The sequence below is a fragment of the Liolophura sinensis genome, chromosome 10 (genome assembly GCF_032854445.1).
Source record: "Liolophura sinensis isolate JHLJ2023 chromosome 10, CUHK_Ljap_v2, whole genome shotgun sequence".
In the NCBI taxonomy this organism is placed as follows: domain Eukaryota; kingdom Metazoa; phylum Mollusca; class Polyplacophora; order Chitonida; family Chitonidae; genus Liolophura; species Liolophura sinensis.
In genome coordinates, this window is record NC_088304.1 from 21,590,038 (window position 1) to 21,606,824 (window position 16,787).

At 38.8% G+C, this 16,787-nt stretch overlaps 1 protein-coding gene across 1 annotated transcript in view; it reads right to left on the reverse strand.

Annotated features, from left to right (window-relative positions):
- Window positions 1-16,787, reverse strand: part of LOC135476444 (phosphatidylinositol 4-kinase alpha-like) — a 63,767-nt gene that overhangs the window by 35,624 nt on the left and 11,356 nt on the right. The window contains 15 exon segments of the mRNA XM_064756472.1: window positions 275-351; window positions 891-973; window positions 1,345-1,360; window positions 1,363-1,452; window positions 1,455-1,476; window positions 2,495-2,593; window positions 2,595-2,612; window positions 3,285-3,371; window positions 3,374-3,415; window positions 4,486-4,536; window positions 4,870-5,029; window positions 5,495-5,595; window positions 8,673-8,856; window positions 15,234-15,329; window positions 15,902-16,155. Coding sequence (XP_064612542.1) covers window positions 275-351; window positions 891-973; window positions 1,345-1,360; window positions 1,363-1,452; window positions 1,455-1,476; window positions 2,495-2,593; window positions 2,595-2,612; window positions 3,285-3,371; window positions 3,374-3,415; window positions 4,486-4,536; window positions 4,870-5,029; window positions 5,495-5,595; window positions 8,673-8,856; window positions 15,234-15,329; window positions 15,902-16,155 — 1,380 coding nt within the window.

A 16,787-nucleotide genomic window follows, 5' to 3' on the forward strand; every position in this document is an offset into this window, starting at 1 on the left:
GCATTGGTGAGAGGCTCCTGGGTCATTACGCTGCGCTAGTGCACTAACCAACTGAGCCACGGAGGCCCCCACTGCCCTTTTGTGTACAGTGGTAAAGTACAATATTTTCTGTGTAGTGAGCCATCACTTTCCTGGGCTACTTGAAATCCACATAATAAGTATTAACATGGCCTAATTAAAAATAAACTGTAAAAAGAAACACGCATAATGTTTTAGGGAATAAATTAGCTTTATTTATTTTTTATGCCTGCTAGTTAGCACCATACTCTTTGGCCTTACCCTTCTCAGACGTAACATCCAGAAACTTCTTGAACACCTGTTCCGAGACGGAGAGCAAGCAGTTCCACATGCCTGAAATGTAAGGGGAATTATATGCAAGAGACCTGCCATCAATGCAGTACCACATCACTGAGCTTATATCAACCATACTATGCAGCCTACATGTACTTCATGGCTTTAATGACTAACTCATGTGACTGTATAACTCACGCAGTATGATCTGACTACCTGCCTTGTCATCTGGCAACTCCTGTATCTCACAGTATGATCTGACTAACCAGCCTTGTCATATTGTAACTCCTCTTTCACACAGTATGATCTGACTAACCAGACTTGTCCTGTTGTAACTCGTGTATTTCACAGTATGACCTGACTAACCAGCCTTGTCATATTGTAACCTCCTGTATCACACAGTATGTTTTAACTACCTGCCTTGTTATTTTGCAACTCGTGTATCACACAGTATGATCTAACTAACCTTCCCTGTCATGTTGAACCCTTTTATCACACAGTATGATCTGACTAACCTGCCTTGTCATGTTATAACTCCTGTATCACACAGTATGATCTGACTGTAACTCCTGTATCACACAGTATATTCTGTGACTAACCTGCCTTGTCCTTAACAATAGTGGTGTCCTCCAGGTAAGAGAAGATCCCATGGAAGGCTGTGGAGTCCTGGGAATTGGCCACCCTGGGGGAGAAAACAACAGAGAATAATGACTAGCACACTGACTGAGTTAAGGACTGATTTCTGTGTGTCTGTGATACTCATCACTGTAATGCCATGTGAAAGACACTCAGTATAAGGCCACAGACAACAGCCACCAGGACTGAGAAGTGGTCACATCGTGGCAAGAGAAAAATGAGAAAGTACTCCAGTGCAAACGTTTTGGAGAAAACCTCACTTGCATGATTAAATTATTAAAAAGGTTTCCAAACATCTGTGTGAACACCTGATGATTTCTAGCCTGTAGACAGAGGAGTATGTAGGTACAGTGATTAAAGGTAAGTTTGCTAACGAGAGGTAACGACATCAGCCGTGTGAATGTGAAGAGTGAGTACCTGAGAATTTCCAGCTGTATACAGACAGGATGTAAGTACATTGATTAAAAGTAAGTTTGTTGACGAGAGGTACAACATCAGCAGGGTATTCCAACAGGCTGCAGATGTCATCCTCAGCTCAGCCAATTCACTCTGAAACACACAGACAATTATAGTTAGCACAATAACCACATTATTTATATTTAATTCACAGTTTATATAATTAAGTTATTAGCTTTAAAATGTATGGTGCCTTTGGGATAGACAGTAGGGGTTCAAAACCATCTAGGATAGTAAATTTGTAGATTATCTCGCAACGACTGCTTATAAGGCCTTGGTGACAATATGCACCATGTTAAGGACGCCCGTATTGCCGTTCGGACAGTCTTATATTGTGGTTGTAGACATGTGGAAAACTCATCAGTAAACAATGGGCCTTGCCAAAGGTTCGCGGTCCCCCTGGGTAAATCAGTTCCTTCCAGCCATAAAAATGACCCCAGTCCTCTGAGTGGAAAATTTTTGAGTATGGCATGAGATAAGCAAAGCTCGGGTACTGCACAGGAGCATTACTGTAGCTGAATACAGTTTCACACAATTTCACGCAGATAACAACCATACTGTACAGGTTGCGGAACAGAAAATTGCACATCAACTACAAAGGACTGCGTGGTAATGATCCTGCACTGCAGAACAGCTCTGCTCAAAATATTTTTCATAAACACGAACTTGTAATCCGGATAGTAAATGATTTGGATACTGATTAAATTATACATCTACAGGTACACGCAGAACATTCCCTGTCCTAATTTTTTGGTGATTTGTTTCTTACATTCTCAATTCTTTGGCGTTTGTGTTACATTTTTTGGGTTGTTAGGTACTTTGTGTTGATTTATTTATTTATTTGATTGGTGTTTTATGCCATAATCACGAATCTTGCTTTGTATTGAACAATGCTTTTGAAAATGATACTGCAATTATTGACGTGAAACATCAATTATGGTTGACAACGACGACGACAAAGCATGTATGGTAAGGGTGATAGAACGAGCAGTTTTTATCCAACAGTGGTTATTGTCATGTATGGATCACATGTATGGATCACATGTACATGTATGGATCACATGTACATGTATGGATCACATGTATGGATCACTTTAAGACCCTTTCTTACCGGTGCAATGCTGTCATTTTTGAAGACAGTGTTGTACAGCAGCTCTGACCTCAGATGTTCTCTGGAGATAAGGAGAGGAGACTTGACAGCCACATCACAGGACACCCTCGTACCAGTCCTGGGGCAGATGCCTGATAAACACAAACACACCATGTAATTCTATCCCTTATTTCATGCTCATTTTGCCTTCATCTCCAGTCGAGAGGCTGCAGGCAGACTTCCTCACGAACAAGAAAACATGATGCCAACCCGGGCTGGTATTGAGTGAGTTAGTGTTGGGTGTTTAACGTTGTACTTAACAATTTTTTAGTCATATGACCCACAAAGGAATCCTTAGAGTGTATATAATGTGGCCTGCTTGTTGCAGGACGAATTTCCACCGCTCTTTTTACCTAGTGCTGCCTCACTGAGACGCCATACCGAAGGCAAGTAAGCTGCCCCGCCCAAGCCAGTATACTGATACAGGTCAACCAGTTGTTGCACTTTCCCCTTCATGCTGAACGCCAAGCAAGGATGTTACAACTTCCTCTTTAAAGTCTTAGGTGTGACTTGACCAAGGATTGACCCTGGACGCTCTATGAACTGTGCTATCGGGGCTGGTCGGCTGGTATTGAACTCACAGCAACAACAGCATGGGTGAGAGGTTTCTGGGACATTCAGATGTGCCAACACGCTACCCACTAGGACATGGAGGCCTTATAGCCATTTTGATTAATTGTGAGTTTGCTGTGTTCTGTACAAGAGGGATGTAATCATGAATCCAAACTTGTGCACTGTATGCATACTAAACATGACAAAGCGCTAGGATACCTGAGTCTTCCACGACAAAACCCATGACCACACAGTATAGCCAGAAGTCACGAAACAGTTTATGTAGAACGAGGTTTGGGGTCACACAACTGGAGGCAGCCTCTTCATCAGCTGTGTATCAGAAGCAAACAAAAAAAACAAGTGACAAGTTCTCATAAGCTTTAAGGCCTTAACAGTGTAAAAATGTACAAATCCATGCACGTACATGCAGGGGTGTTTCAATATTTAGAAGTACGTATTGCATGTAGGATGACATTTAAATGGAGCAGGATGCACCGGTTCTGTGGTCAACTGGCTACATGTACACGTAGATATACTGCTGCTCTTGGACCATTTTGGCTCTAAACATTGTTTAATATCAATGGCCCAATGAAAATAATTTCCTATACATTATGAAGCACCACCTCCCCTACCCCCCCCCCCCAACCCACTCCCACCCCTGCCCACACAAGTTGCAACTTAACTGCTGGTTTCTACATTCGTCTCTTTCTTTAGCTATGACCAAGTTGGCTGAGGTTTTCATTTATTTATTTATTTGATTATGTTTTACTTAGTACTCTAGAATATGTCACCTATATGATGGTTACTAGCATTAAGGTGGAAGGAAACTGGACTCGGGGAAACCCATGACCCATAGCAGGTTGTTAGAAGGCCTTCCCATGTTTCGGCCAGAAAGGACGGCATCATGAGCTGGACTTGAACTCATAGTCACTGCGTTGATGACAGGCTCCTAGGTCATTGTTTGCATGCTTAACCAACTCTGCCATGGAGGCCGAAATAGGTTTCCAGACTAAAATGGGTGCTAATTTTTTCAGTTCATGTCACATCAATATAAATGCAAGGATTGTGAAGGTTAATAAAGATTATCTCAAATCCAAAAACACTTTGTTGTATCATATTTTCCAAAATACCATAGCTTGCTGATACCTTTAGTTTGTGTTTTGGTATTCCAACACTCTTTCGCAAAATGTGCAAATTTCCAGAAAATGTGCTAATTTTTACACAATGTGCAAATTTCCACACAATGTTCATGTCACACAGCAAGTACTGTTGCTAAAAAATACAATTATATCTGAAAAACTACAATATCCTCCTTTAATACGGCTACTGACGAAGTGTGAAACACAACAGCTTACCAACTCCGGAGAAATGCAAATTACACACAGCTAAAAAGTTCTTACCACAGCAATAACAGGGATAAGGACCCCCAAGTTCCCAGCACTACTCGATGCCTACAAAATAATATATAATTCAGGCTTAAGTCTTTAACTGTCACACCACAAATTCATGGCTCAGAAAATACATGTAATTTTAACCCAAATCTGTAGTTTCAAAAGCATGAACATACTTTTCATTCATACATTGAAATATCTCATTTATTTATCTGGTTAGAATTTAATTTTAATTTAATTCATATGGACATACATGTAAAACTGCTGCTGAAACATCAAGAGCTGGATTTGAACCATCAATGCTTAATACTTCAAGTTCTATATGAGCTGTAAGATTTTACTGAGTACTTTTGTCTTCTTTCTTATATATGTGACATATATGTAACCACTGACCTTCATAGTTCCTGCAGCTTTCTCACTGGCTCTTTTCCCCTCCAATCCCAGCTGGACGAAAAGCTCCAAAAGGCGAACCAGTAACTCTTGTTGGGCACTCTCGCCTTGGATATTAGCGGCGATATTCGCATAGGCATTGATCACAGCCAGCGACACATGTCTGTGAACAAAAAGGTAATAAGACTTCAACACGGGCAGGAAAGGGACATATGACATGTGAACGTATATGGATTAAAAAGCTAATAAGATGTCAATAGCAGACTCAAAAGAAGGTGTGTCTGTAAAAGTACATGAACAAAAAGTTAATAAGACTTCAATACAAGTGGAACGGGATATATGACAGGTGAAAGTATGTGGATGAAAAAACTAATAGGATGTCAATATCTGAAGGAAAGGAAGAAGTGTTTGTTCAAGTACATGGACAAAAAAAAGGTCAATATTAGAAGTAAAGGGAAACAAGTTTCTGAAGGTACATAAAAAAAGGTATCAAGATGTCAATACCGGAACTGTACAATTCCAAATGAATGTACATTTCTACTGTCAAATTATTTGATTGCTTAAATATGATTCTAAAACACTAAGTTTGACAGTGTCCAATATGAAATCAGTGTTAGACTCAACGGACCTGTAACCTTTGACCTTTTCATCTTTCTCCTTGTCATAAGGGGAGCTACTCTGTACACAAATCTGGGTGAACATGCCCATAACCTCCTGGTATATGGTTGACTGTAACACAGAAACAAGAAAAGATTAGCCGGAAATCATATGTGTACAGGATCATTACAAGTACACATACAAGTACACATATGTACACACATCTGTGTGAACATGCCCATCACCTCCTGGTATATGGTTGACTGTAACACAGAAAAATGAAAAGATTAGCCGGAAATCATATGTGTACAGGATCATTACAAGTACACATACAAGTACACATATGTACACACATTTGTGTGAACACGCCCATAACCTCCTGGTATATGGTTGACTGTAACACAGAAACAAGAAAAGATTAGGCAGAAAAATCATATGCGTACAGGATCATTACAAGTACACATACAAGTACACATATGTACACACATCTGTGTGAACATGCCCATAACCTATTGGTATATGGTTGACTGTAACACAGAAACAAGAAAAGATTAGGCAGAAAAATCATATGTGTACAGGATCATTACAAGTACACATACAAGTACACATATGTACACACATCTGTGTGAACATGCCCATAACCTCCTAGTATATGGTTGACTGTAACACAGAAACAAGAAAAGATTAGGCAGAAAAATCATATGCGTACAGGATCATTACAAGTACACATACAAGTACACATATGTACACACATCTGTGTGAACATGCCCATAACCTCCTGGTATATGGTTGACTGTAACACAGAAACAAGAAAAGATTAGGCAGAAATCATATGTGTAAAGGATCATTACAAGTACACATATGTACACACATTTGTGTGAACACGCCCATAACCTCCTGGTATATGGTTGACTGTAACACAGAAACAAGAAAAGATTAGGCAGAAATCATATGTGTACAGGATCATTACAAGTACACATACAAGTACACATATGTACACACATCTGTGTGAACACGCCCATAACCTCCTGGTATATGGTTGACTGTAACACAGAAACAAGAAAAGTTTAGGCAGAAATCATATGTGTACAGGATCATTACAAGTACACATATGTACACACACTTGTATGAACACGCCCATAGCCTCCTGGTATATGAAACAAAACAAGATCAGCAGGAAATTGTCTGTATACAAGATCATTACAAGTACACCATGATTTGTGAATTCCTTCTGATGCAAAAACCTTGTGTCATATAGGCTCCACTAGGAAACGCTGCTCTGATATTGACATAGGAGTCTTTGAAATTCCTCGCAAATAGGTCTTTTCTGATATCTTCGGAGACCTTGTTTCTATGCTTAAAGGAAGTTTCCCACCTTAAAACTGCCAGAAATAGAACTCTTCTGCAATGGGAGGACAGTTCTGACCATAACATGTGCATGAAGAAATACTTCATTTAAATTATATGGTATACTGGTAATAGATATTTATGGAGAAAATATTTATTGATTTGTTCCATTAATGAGGGCAGTGAATGGACAACCGTTCAGCAGAAAATGTGCTGGGGAGTTTGCCACGTAACCTGAACAATCTTTACCACTTGAATTGAAGTCTTCCCTGTATATTGTCGTTCGTTTGGTGCGGCTATGTTTTGTGACTGTGTATGGCATTGACAGGTTTGAAACAATTATTGCTCGACTCTTGATTCTTTTTTCGGTTTAATTCATGGATAAAAGAATAGGTGTACTGGTGGAGAGATCGGCATGCTTATTCGTCCATTACCTGACCACATGTGGCGACGATTAGTAACCCAAACCGCCTTACTGGCCATGGGTAAAGTAGCAAACTGGTGGCTAATAAGCACTTCCTGTCATCTTGCCGTCGAATCAGCTAGGGGGCAGGGTAAACTGACGGGCAAAACTTTAGGTCACAAGAAACAACTTGTGAGTTTACTCAGACGTGTATACCTGGTTCAGTGCTGTATATACTGGACTACTAGAGGGACATGTACCTTACTGCAAGTCCTATAGATGAGAAATTAGGCCTTAGTAAAAAAAAAAAAAACACAATTCTGAAGTACAGTATATGTGTTCTGATAGGCATGTCAAGGTTCAAAAAATCGCTGTGTTCTTTACGCAATGTAGGTGACAATTATTTTTAAATGGTAAGAGCTCTCTTGAAGAAATCCAACTAGATGGAAAAAAGACAGTGGTGAAAGATGAAATTCAATGTAGGTGACATTTATTTTTAAATGGTAAGAGCTCTCTTGAAGAAATCCAACTAGATGGAAAAAAGACAGTGGTGAAAGATGAAATTCACTCTTTAAACAAATGTATTCCAGACTGTGGAAACAACCCTTCTAGCATGACTGGAACTTATACATCCAGCCATGATCTTACAGCCTACATGTAGCTGATCCACCATGAGAATGCCAGCTACAGAGATACGTGACTAACTTACACACCCAGCCATGATCATACAGCCTAGCTGATCCATCATGAGAATGCCAGTTACAGAGATACGTGACTAACTTACACACCCAGCCATGATCATACAGCCTAGCTGATCTACCATCAGAATGCCAGCTACAGAGATACGTGACTAACTTACACATCCAGCCATGATCTTACAGCCTAGGTGATCCACCATGAGAATGCCAGCTACAGAGATATGTGACTAACTTACACATCCAGCCATGATCATACACCCTAGCTGATCCACCATGAGAATGCCAGCTACAGAGATATGTGACTAACTTACACATCCAGCCATGATCATACAGCCTAGCTGATCCACCATGAGAATGCCAGGTACAGAGATATGTGACTAACTTACACATCCAGCCATGATCATACACCCTAGGTGATCCACCATGAGAATGCCAGCTACAGAGATATGTGACTAACTTACACATCCAGCCATGATCACACAGCCTAGCTGATCCACCATGAGAATGCCAGTTACAGAGATACGTGACTAACTTACACATCCAGCCATGATCTTACAGCCTAGCTGATCCACCATGAGAATGCCAGCTACAGAGATACGTGACTAACTTACACACCCAGCCATGATCATACAGCCTAGGTGATCCACCATGAGAATGCCAGCTACAGAGATATGTGACTAACTTACACATCCAGCCATGATCATACAGCCTAGCTGATCTACCATCAGAATACCAGCTACAAAGATACGTGACTAACTTACACATCCAGCCATGATCATACAGCCTAGCTGATCCACCATGAGAACGTCCAGCTGCGACGGAGGGGAGCAGAACCGTTGCTGGAAGATCTGCAGCACAGAGGCGACTGTTTTGGGCGTGTCCTTCTGTGCCACAGCAACGTGTCCCAGAACCAGTATGGTGTTGGTTGAAATCAACGTGGACTCTCTGAAACACACAAAAGATTTATCGACTACAATGAGTGCACTGCCTGTTAAAAATCCCCTCATGGGCTAAATCCACCAAGATTCTGGAGAGAAGGAAAGTAACCAACTGGCATTGTAAACCTGCCCACATTCGCATGCTCCATTAATATGTCTTAATGTTAGAGAAATTAGCTAACCAATATGCACAAGGCATTACTGCAGTTAATAAGCAAGATAAATACCATGTATAAGATTTTCCAATACACATTTACATACATGTCTACAATACATGTGAAATGGATCATTGACCAGAAAATTAAATTTAATTAAATTTTCAATTTACAGATGAGGTATCATTAAATTCCTAAGCATCGTTCCTAATTGTAGAATGCCTTTATCAGTTTATCCTCCGACATTTACATGTATTTGAGTTTTAAACAGTATGCTGTTTAATGGGGACGTCAGCTGGAGTTCAAATCAAGGCAGAATCATCAAGCATTTATGTATATCCGAGTTTAAAAAAATGGAGGTTGTTTATGGGGAAGGCAGCAACAGTGACTCACTGCACCGATTATTTCTCTTCTGTTACAGAATCAGGTCTTGGGAAGAATTTGAGTGAGGGAGTGCCTGGGGTTGGGAAGAATTTGTGGGCAAATACAAGATCTCATAAAGCAGATTTGGATAAACCGCACCAAAGACTGATTGTTCACTAGACATGAGGACATCAGGCACGTGTCAATTAAACCCAATCCAATCTTGCCAAGCAAAAAGAGAATGACTCACTTATACAGTTACATGTACACATCGTTAATAACTATTCATGCTTTCAGATTAAATTAATGCTAAATTATTTCCCTAATCTACAGAAACAGTAAGAGATCTACTTTCAGATAATTGGTTAATCATAAAGTATTTATGCTACTACTAAACTCAAATAATGAAGATGATCTTTTATATATGATTAAAACTGTCTTGTAAAGAGACACCTACAATATATGCACTGACCAGTTTCAAATACTTGGCAGTATGAAGGGAAAGGGAATAAACACCCAGGACTGCTTGCACAAAGCAATCGTGGGCTAAGTTGATTGTAACTACCATGGCAACACATGTTAAAAGCATGTGTCGCCTTGGTAGTTAGGCTATGATCGCTGCCAGAGGCCACTGGCATTATGAAGGGAAAGGGAATAAACACCTGGCAATATTAGGGGAAAGGGGAAAAAACACCTGGCAATATGACAGGGAAGGGAATAAACACCTGGCAATATGAAGGGTATAAATAGTTGATTTACAAATAGGTTAGATCATTAACATCACATGTGAGGAAAAACAGGTGTGAAGTGAATGAATGCAAGCAATGTGAAATGAATGAATGCAAAAATGTTAAGTGAGTGAATGCAGACAACGTAAAGTGAATGAAATCAAACAATTACTGCGCACTGAATGCAATCTTGCTTGATTCTAGCATAGCATGCTCTACATAGCAAAAGCGTATGATTTTTTCAAACCTGTTTGCAATACATTTACATTAGTAATAATCCACACATGCATGACCAAAAACAGTTCACTTACAAACAGTTTCCACTACAAACTGGCACCATGATTGCTCAATTATTTGTTAGTGCTACTACACACACACACACACACGTGCACACTATTAAAGGTTTGTGCAAACTTAGGTTCCTAGTGAGTGTGGTTAGTGTCTGCGTGACACCCTTAGAACCCATTGTGCAGGAGGAGAATTTAAGCAAGAGTGTAAATGTATAGCTGCCTCTCTAGATCATGCGGCTCCACGGCTTTTCCTGTGGTTGATCTCAGAAATGATAAGACATTCCTGAGGCGGCGCCAATTTGCCTCCCCCGAAGACGGCATTGATTCTATCCTACAGCACATAGGGCAAAAAATATATCACATACATGCTAGAGCACATAGGACAAAAGATATATCACATACATGCTACAGCACATAGGACAAAAAATATATCACATATATGCTAGGGCAAATAGGACAAAAAATATATCATATACATGCTACAGCACATAGGACAAAAGATATATCACACATATGCTATGGCACATAGGACAAAAAATATATCATATACATGCTACGGCACATAGGACAAAAAAATATCACGTACAAGCTACGGAACATACGACAAAAAATATATCACATACAAGCTATGGCACACAGGACAAAAAATATATCACATACAAGCTATGGCACACAGGACAAAAGATATATCACATACAAGCTATGGCACACAGGACAAAAAATATACCACATACATGCTACAGCACACAGGACAAAGAAAATACATCACATACATGTACAAACTATGGAACATGCTACAGCACAATACATCGCAAACACACTAGCTACAGCACATATGTAGGGCAAACAATATAAATTTCTGCAGCACAAACCTCCACCACAAATGCACAAATTCCTTGCCTACAGACAAAGGAAGAATACTCTACATTTCAGACCTAGGTGTGGCTGGTAAAAAAATTGTTTAAAAAATTCCTCGATTCAGGAATACATTAAAGATCACCACCAAAATCTGACGAATTGGTTCTTAACCCAGACCAACCTGTGTGTAAATTTTCATCAAAATCCTACACAACTTTTTCTGTAATGTTTCTGACATTTAGCGGAGAGATGATAGGAATGAAAACAGAAAATAGGGAATCAATCCTACAGCACTCATAAAGACAAAAAACAAGGAGCTGAACAAGGCCGAGCGATGATGATCCTTTCTGATGATAGGAGACGGGAGGTTCACCCGCACACTACAGTTTCCTCCACCCTGTAAAACTGAGCAGCACTGTTCAAATGGAAAAATTCTTGAGTATGACGTCAAAGAATAATCGAATAAGTAAAAATAAAACATCACAGAGCAAAGACTTTCAATCGCAATTATCCAACAGTCAGGCCTTTAGATTACAGCTTGGCTATGACGAATACAGGTGTGGCCAAAATACATGTACATGCTCCCAAAATTAAAACACATATACCTCCATTCCTTAATGTTTTCACATACAAAAGAACAACTTTCAGTGCAATTTGTGCGCATTTTTAATTCGATTTTGGAGACAAAACAACATTGACTGGATGGGTCAGTTACAGGGCTTCACAAAGAGTAATAACATTTCAGTCTACAAAGAATAACACCTTCAAAATATGCCTGAAATAAATGTAATCTAAATATACAATAGTTTGTAAGCAGAGATGCCAAATTTCACCTAAAGTTTAGCACATTTTGCTTGGTTCTTCCTGGGGTAGCTTGTAAGTATTTTGTCAATTTTGATTAATTTCTTATCAGAAAAACGCGAGTGCTGAAAAAAGAAGACCTCTATGTTCTTCTGAAAGTGTGTTTATACATACCAAACTTTCGGTGAAATACGGTACACAAATCATAAATATGTCAAATATACACGCACAGGAAATATACTTACATGCAAACATCACTGCCATGCACAGCTAATTCCACAACACATATAGCAACCACACGTTTACACACAACATAAAGCTACATGCAGACAGACAAGTACAGAAGAATACATACATTTTTGTGAAAATTTCAATCCTAATGGAGCACCTTTTTCCGTACACTGGTGACTCAGGTCCAAGCTGTTCTCTCACAATGGACAAGCATATGTATAAACATCTACTACATGTGAGTTTTCTTTCTTTTTTTCCTCGCAAAACATCACCACAAAGGCAGGAATGAACAACTGACTACACAGCTTGGACCTAAATTACCATATTTGATAAAGGTTCTCCATTAAAAATACATATAAATCAAACAGTCTGCATGTAAGAATATCTTACATCCCATATTCTACATAATACTGGCGGTACAATTAGCTGCTGAATGAAACTGTATGTATATATTTCAATGAGTATTTGTGCACATGAACTGGTTCGAGTGAACAGACTAGCATATAAATCTTTTCAGATCAACATACATTACAGCTGTTCGATATCATGTAAAATGTACCCAGCTTTTGTCCGAAAGCAGTCAGCCGGAGCTTTTCTTTTACATCAATCCACTATTAAAATTCTTGGGAAGAGAAATACGTGTAGATGTAAAAAAAAAAAAAAAAAATACATGTTTCCTTTGAAAGAACAAAATGCATATACATGTATGTTTTCCTTTGTAAGAACAAAATACATGCACGTGTATGTTTTCCTTTGTAAGAACAACATACATAAACAGGTACATTGCATAACTGGAGCAAATTCCTGCAAACACATACACATTAATACTTTCTTCTAGAAAATTGTGTTGAAAACTATTTGAAATCAACGTTCGCTCCAGTCTTGAGCATGCAGCTACTGGCCAGATACAAACAATTAATGAATATCTGCTCAGCGAAATGGTATATGCCCTAGAAAACATATTAAAGGTTAAGGGTTCAACTGTGCTTGTGATACAGGTATGATATAGGTTTTATGAAGGCATGTTATTGGTATACAGTGTGCATGCAATTAGGGTCATGCTGGTTGTGAGTAACATAATGCTCCGAGGTAAAACATTTGCAGCCGTTTAGGGTTTATGTGATGTACGAATTATATGTGTAATATCCAGTAAAAAAAAAATAAACAACAGAACAACAGGATGTGAAATATTCAGTAGAATAACAACGGGATGTGAAATATTCAGTAGAATAACAACGGGATGTGAAATATTCAGTACAATAACAACGGGATGTGAAATATTCAGTAGAATAACAACGGGATGTGAAATATTCAGTAGAATAACAACGGGATGTGAAATATTCAGTACAATAACAACGGGATGTGAAATATTCAGTAGAATAACAACGGGATGTGAAATATTCAGTAGAATAACAACGGGATGTGAAATATTCAGTAGAATAACAACGGGATGTGAAATATTCAGTAGAATAGTAGAACTAGATGTTGATTATATTCAAACAGTGACTAAATGCCAAAAATATTCGTTAAACCAGCATACCCTGATCAATTCGAGATATTCAGTAAATCAAAACTACTGAATAAGAATTATTCACTGCATGTGAAATATTTGCTACAACAACACAACAACCGGAGTCACGTGAGTGGAGAATGTGAACCCCAAATTGATAACTGAGTATACTGAAACGGATGAGCCTGATTCTCCAACGCTGCCAACAAACCTTACCATGATATTTACAGTCATCTGTACACACATAACTAATTTGGCTTTAAGTTTCTGGCTGGTTTTATCAACCTGACCTTAATTGTATTGAACAAAGTTTGTCAGAGCAGAAGTCCATTTCTTGTCAAAGCTAAGGCCTCAAAAAATTAAAGTAGGCTTCACTAAATAGACCACTTAAAATTATGCACAAATACACTTTCATTTATTTTTTTTCAGATTTTTGTAAAAAGAGCTAATAATGGTGTCTATCAGCATCTAGGAGCGCTTACATCACAGGAAGTTTTTCCAACTCTAATCACAACACTGAATATTGGACTAACTGTTTTTACCCATGAGTAAAAGATTACTGAAAAAATGTTCCCAAAAGTTCATCTGAGTTCCTAGATACCGTCAGTATGGCTCACAAAGCCCAACCATAAACAAATATTTGAATACCTTCAAATACTCTTTAAAAAATCGCAAAAAAATAAATAAAAGTATTTTTGCACATAGCTTTTAGTTGTCTGTATGATAAACTTTACTTCATATTTTAGCTTTCAAATAAAAGTGTCTGAGTAATACCTGACCAGTCATGCACCTACAGCCCCTCTCTCTACTCTTCTCAATTTGCATTCTACACACGTCTTTGTTTTTCCATTCAACAGTAAATAACAATTTCTCCGGGCTAAAAAGTTGACAGAAAAACTCTTTTTAGCTTACATATTTTCTACTCATCTTGAAACACTCCAGTATCATTAATCTACCTTTCATCTCACTCAGTTTCTTATAAAAATTGAATGGATATAGATACTAGTCAGCTAAATGAAGTTGTGCAGTGAGCTTCTAACAACATACATGTAGCAAAATTACCCTGCTGATTTTTAACAATTCTGGGAGCTCTATTGGTTTTAGAAAGGTATTTTGAAGTTTGCTGGGAAGGTAGGATAATATCCTACTGGGAAAGGGTAAGTCTTAGGACTAAAAAAAAATGTAGTCTTTCATTGGTTTTGTCTAACATTCGTTTTGTCTAATTTGTGATGTCTAACACTGACTACTCTCCAATTACAGATTTTACAAAATAGGACATTATAATCATCAGTAAATATAATGTCAGAAAAGACTTACTGTATTTCTTCATATACTAACTCTTATGTATACATTTCATTTCAGTATTCACACTCAGGGTAGCTGGGAGAAAGCTTGGCACTAGAAGACGTGGCTAAAACCAGCTAGCCAGCTGTGATTGGCCAGCTTACCTGTCACTCATCTCTGCTTTGTACAGTCTGCTGGAGACAGAGGCTAGGAAGGCCTGAACACAGTCAGGATCTGCCTGAAGACCAGCCTGCAATGCCCTGCAAGCAAAATTTAACCAAACTCAGTGGAGTTCATCTGAATAGAGTCGCACGATGTAAAGAAGAGTACATGTAATTTATTTACATGTAATGTGGTATTATTAGCAGCACTTTCTCCAGAATACAACAATGGATGAAGCGATTTCAAAGATATTGGAAACAACTTTCTCCCAGGGAAATTCAGCATGCCACATGTACGTGTATATACAGTCTAAGCTCAGTGCTGGTTCAGCCCACAGTACGTATGCCAAGTTTGTTCTCTACTTGGGTTTTCCAGGTGGAGGAAACCAAAGAAGCAATGGAGAGAAACCACCTAAGAAGGTCAAGTGCCTGATAAACCCTCTGATTTAAAGCTACTGCCTAAAAAATGGAAGGTGGAAGGACAAATGTGACTAAATATGAGAGTAAAATGGCAGTATGTTTGTATATATATATATATATATATAAAGCCTCCATACGTGCCAAACATACATCTGCAGGTCTGTCAGCAACCTCCTACCAGTTTCCTCCCACCACAATGCTAGCCGTCGTCGTATAAGTCATCAATGAATAAATATAAAAGGCCTCCAAACCTGCAAATATTCATGATAGCAGTGTCTCTAATGTTCTCCAGGGCAGCATGAAGTTTGCTCTTCGGGCCATTAGAACTGCTTCCTCCAACTCTGTTTTCATCCGTCACCGTGATTTTTATACCTCCATCAGATGAAGAGCTCAGGTACTTGCTAAGTTTGCTCAGGATGGGCGAGGGGCTGATGAGGAAGTCTCGCAATGAAGCAATCATCAGCGAGGCCAGATTGGGGAACTTTTCTGCCAGTTTGCCCAAAGCCTGGGATAACGAGTAATTCAAAGAACACAGTCATTTCACCTGCTGAAGATACAAAGCTTATGTATGACTCACACTGCTTTTCAAACTTGATCTCAAAGGGCCAAAAATTTTGCACAAACAATTGCACTCTTGGATGCAAGTAAGTCCAAAAACTTTATATTCTGTGTTGAAACTTAAATTTTCCCAGCAGGATATCATGCTACAAAACAATATCTAATATGTCCAAACAAACCTCAAAACATCTTCTTTGTATGAGGCAATAAAGTAATATAAAAGTATTAAGCAAATGTTACATAGTCAGTTATATTGCATAATTGAAATATTCCTGAGAACAGCATAAAACACCAAATAAATAAATAAATAAATAAATAAGTAAATCAATAAATATAAATGCATATGGGGTATACGCCATAAATCTTCTTCATGATCGACTGTGATTAGAGATATACATGTAAAGCACTCAGGAATATTTCACTAACACGACTCTGGTCAGCATCACGGTGGAGGAAACAATGGAGGGCACAGCGGAAACCCACGACCCATCCGCACTGGTCAGTGGCTCAAGGGTCATTGCCCTGCACCGCCCTGGCACGCTAACCACAGAGAGCCCCCATTTTCATTTAGAAGATAAA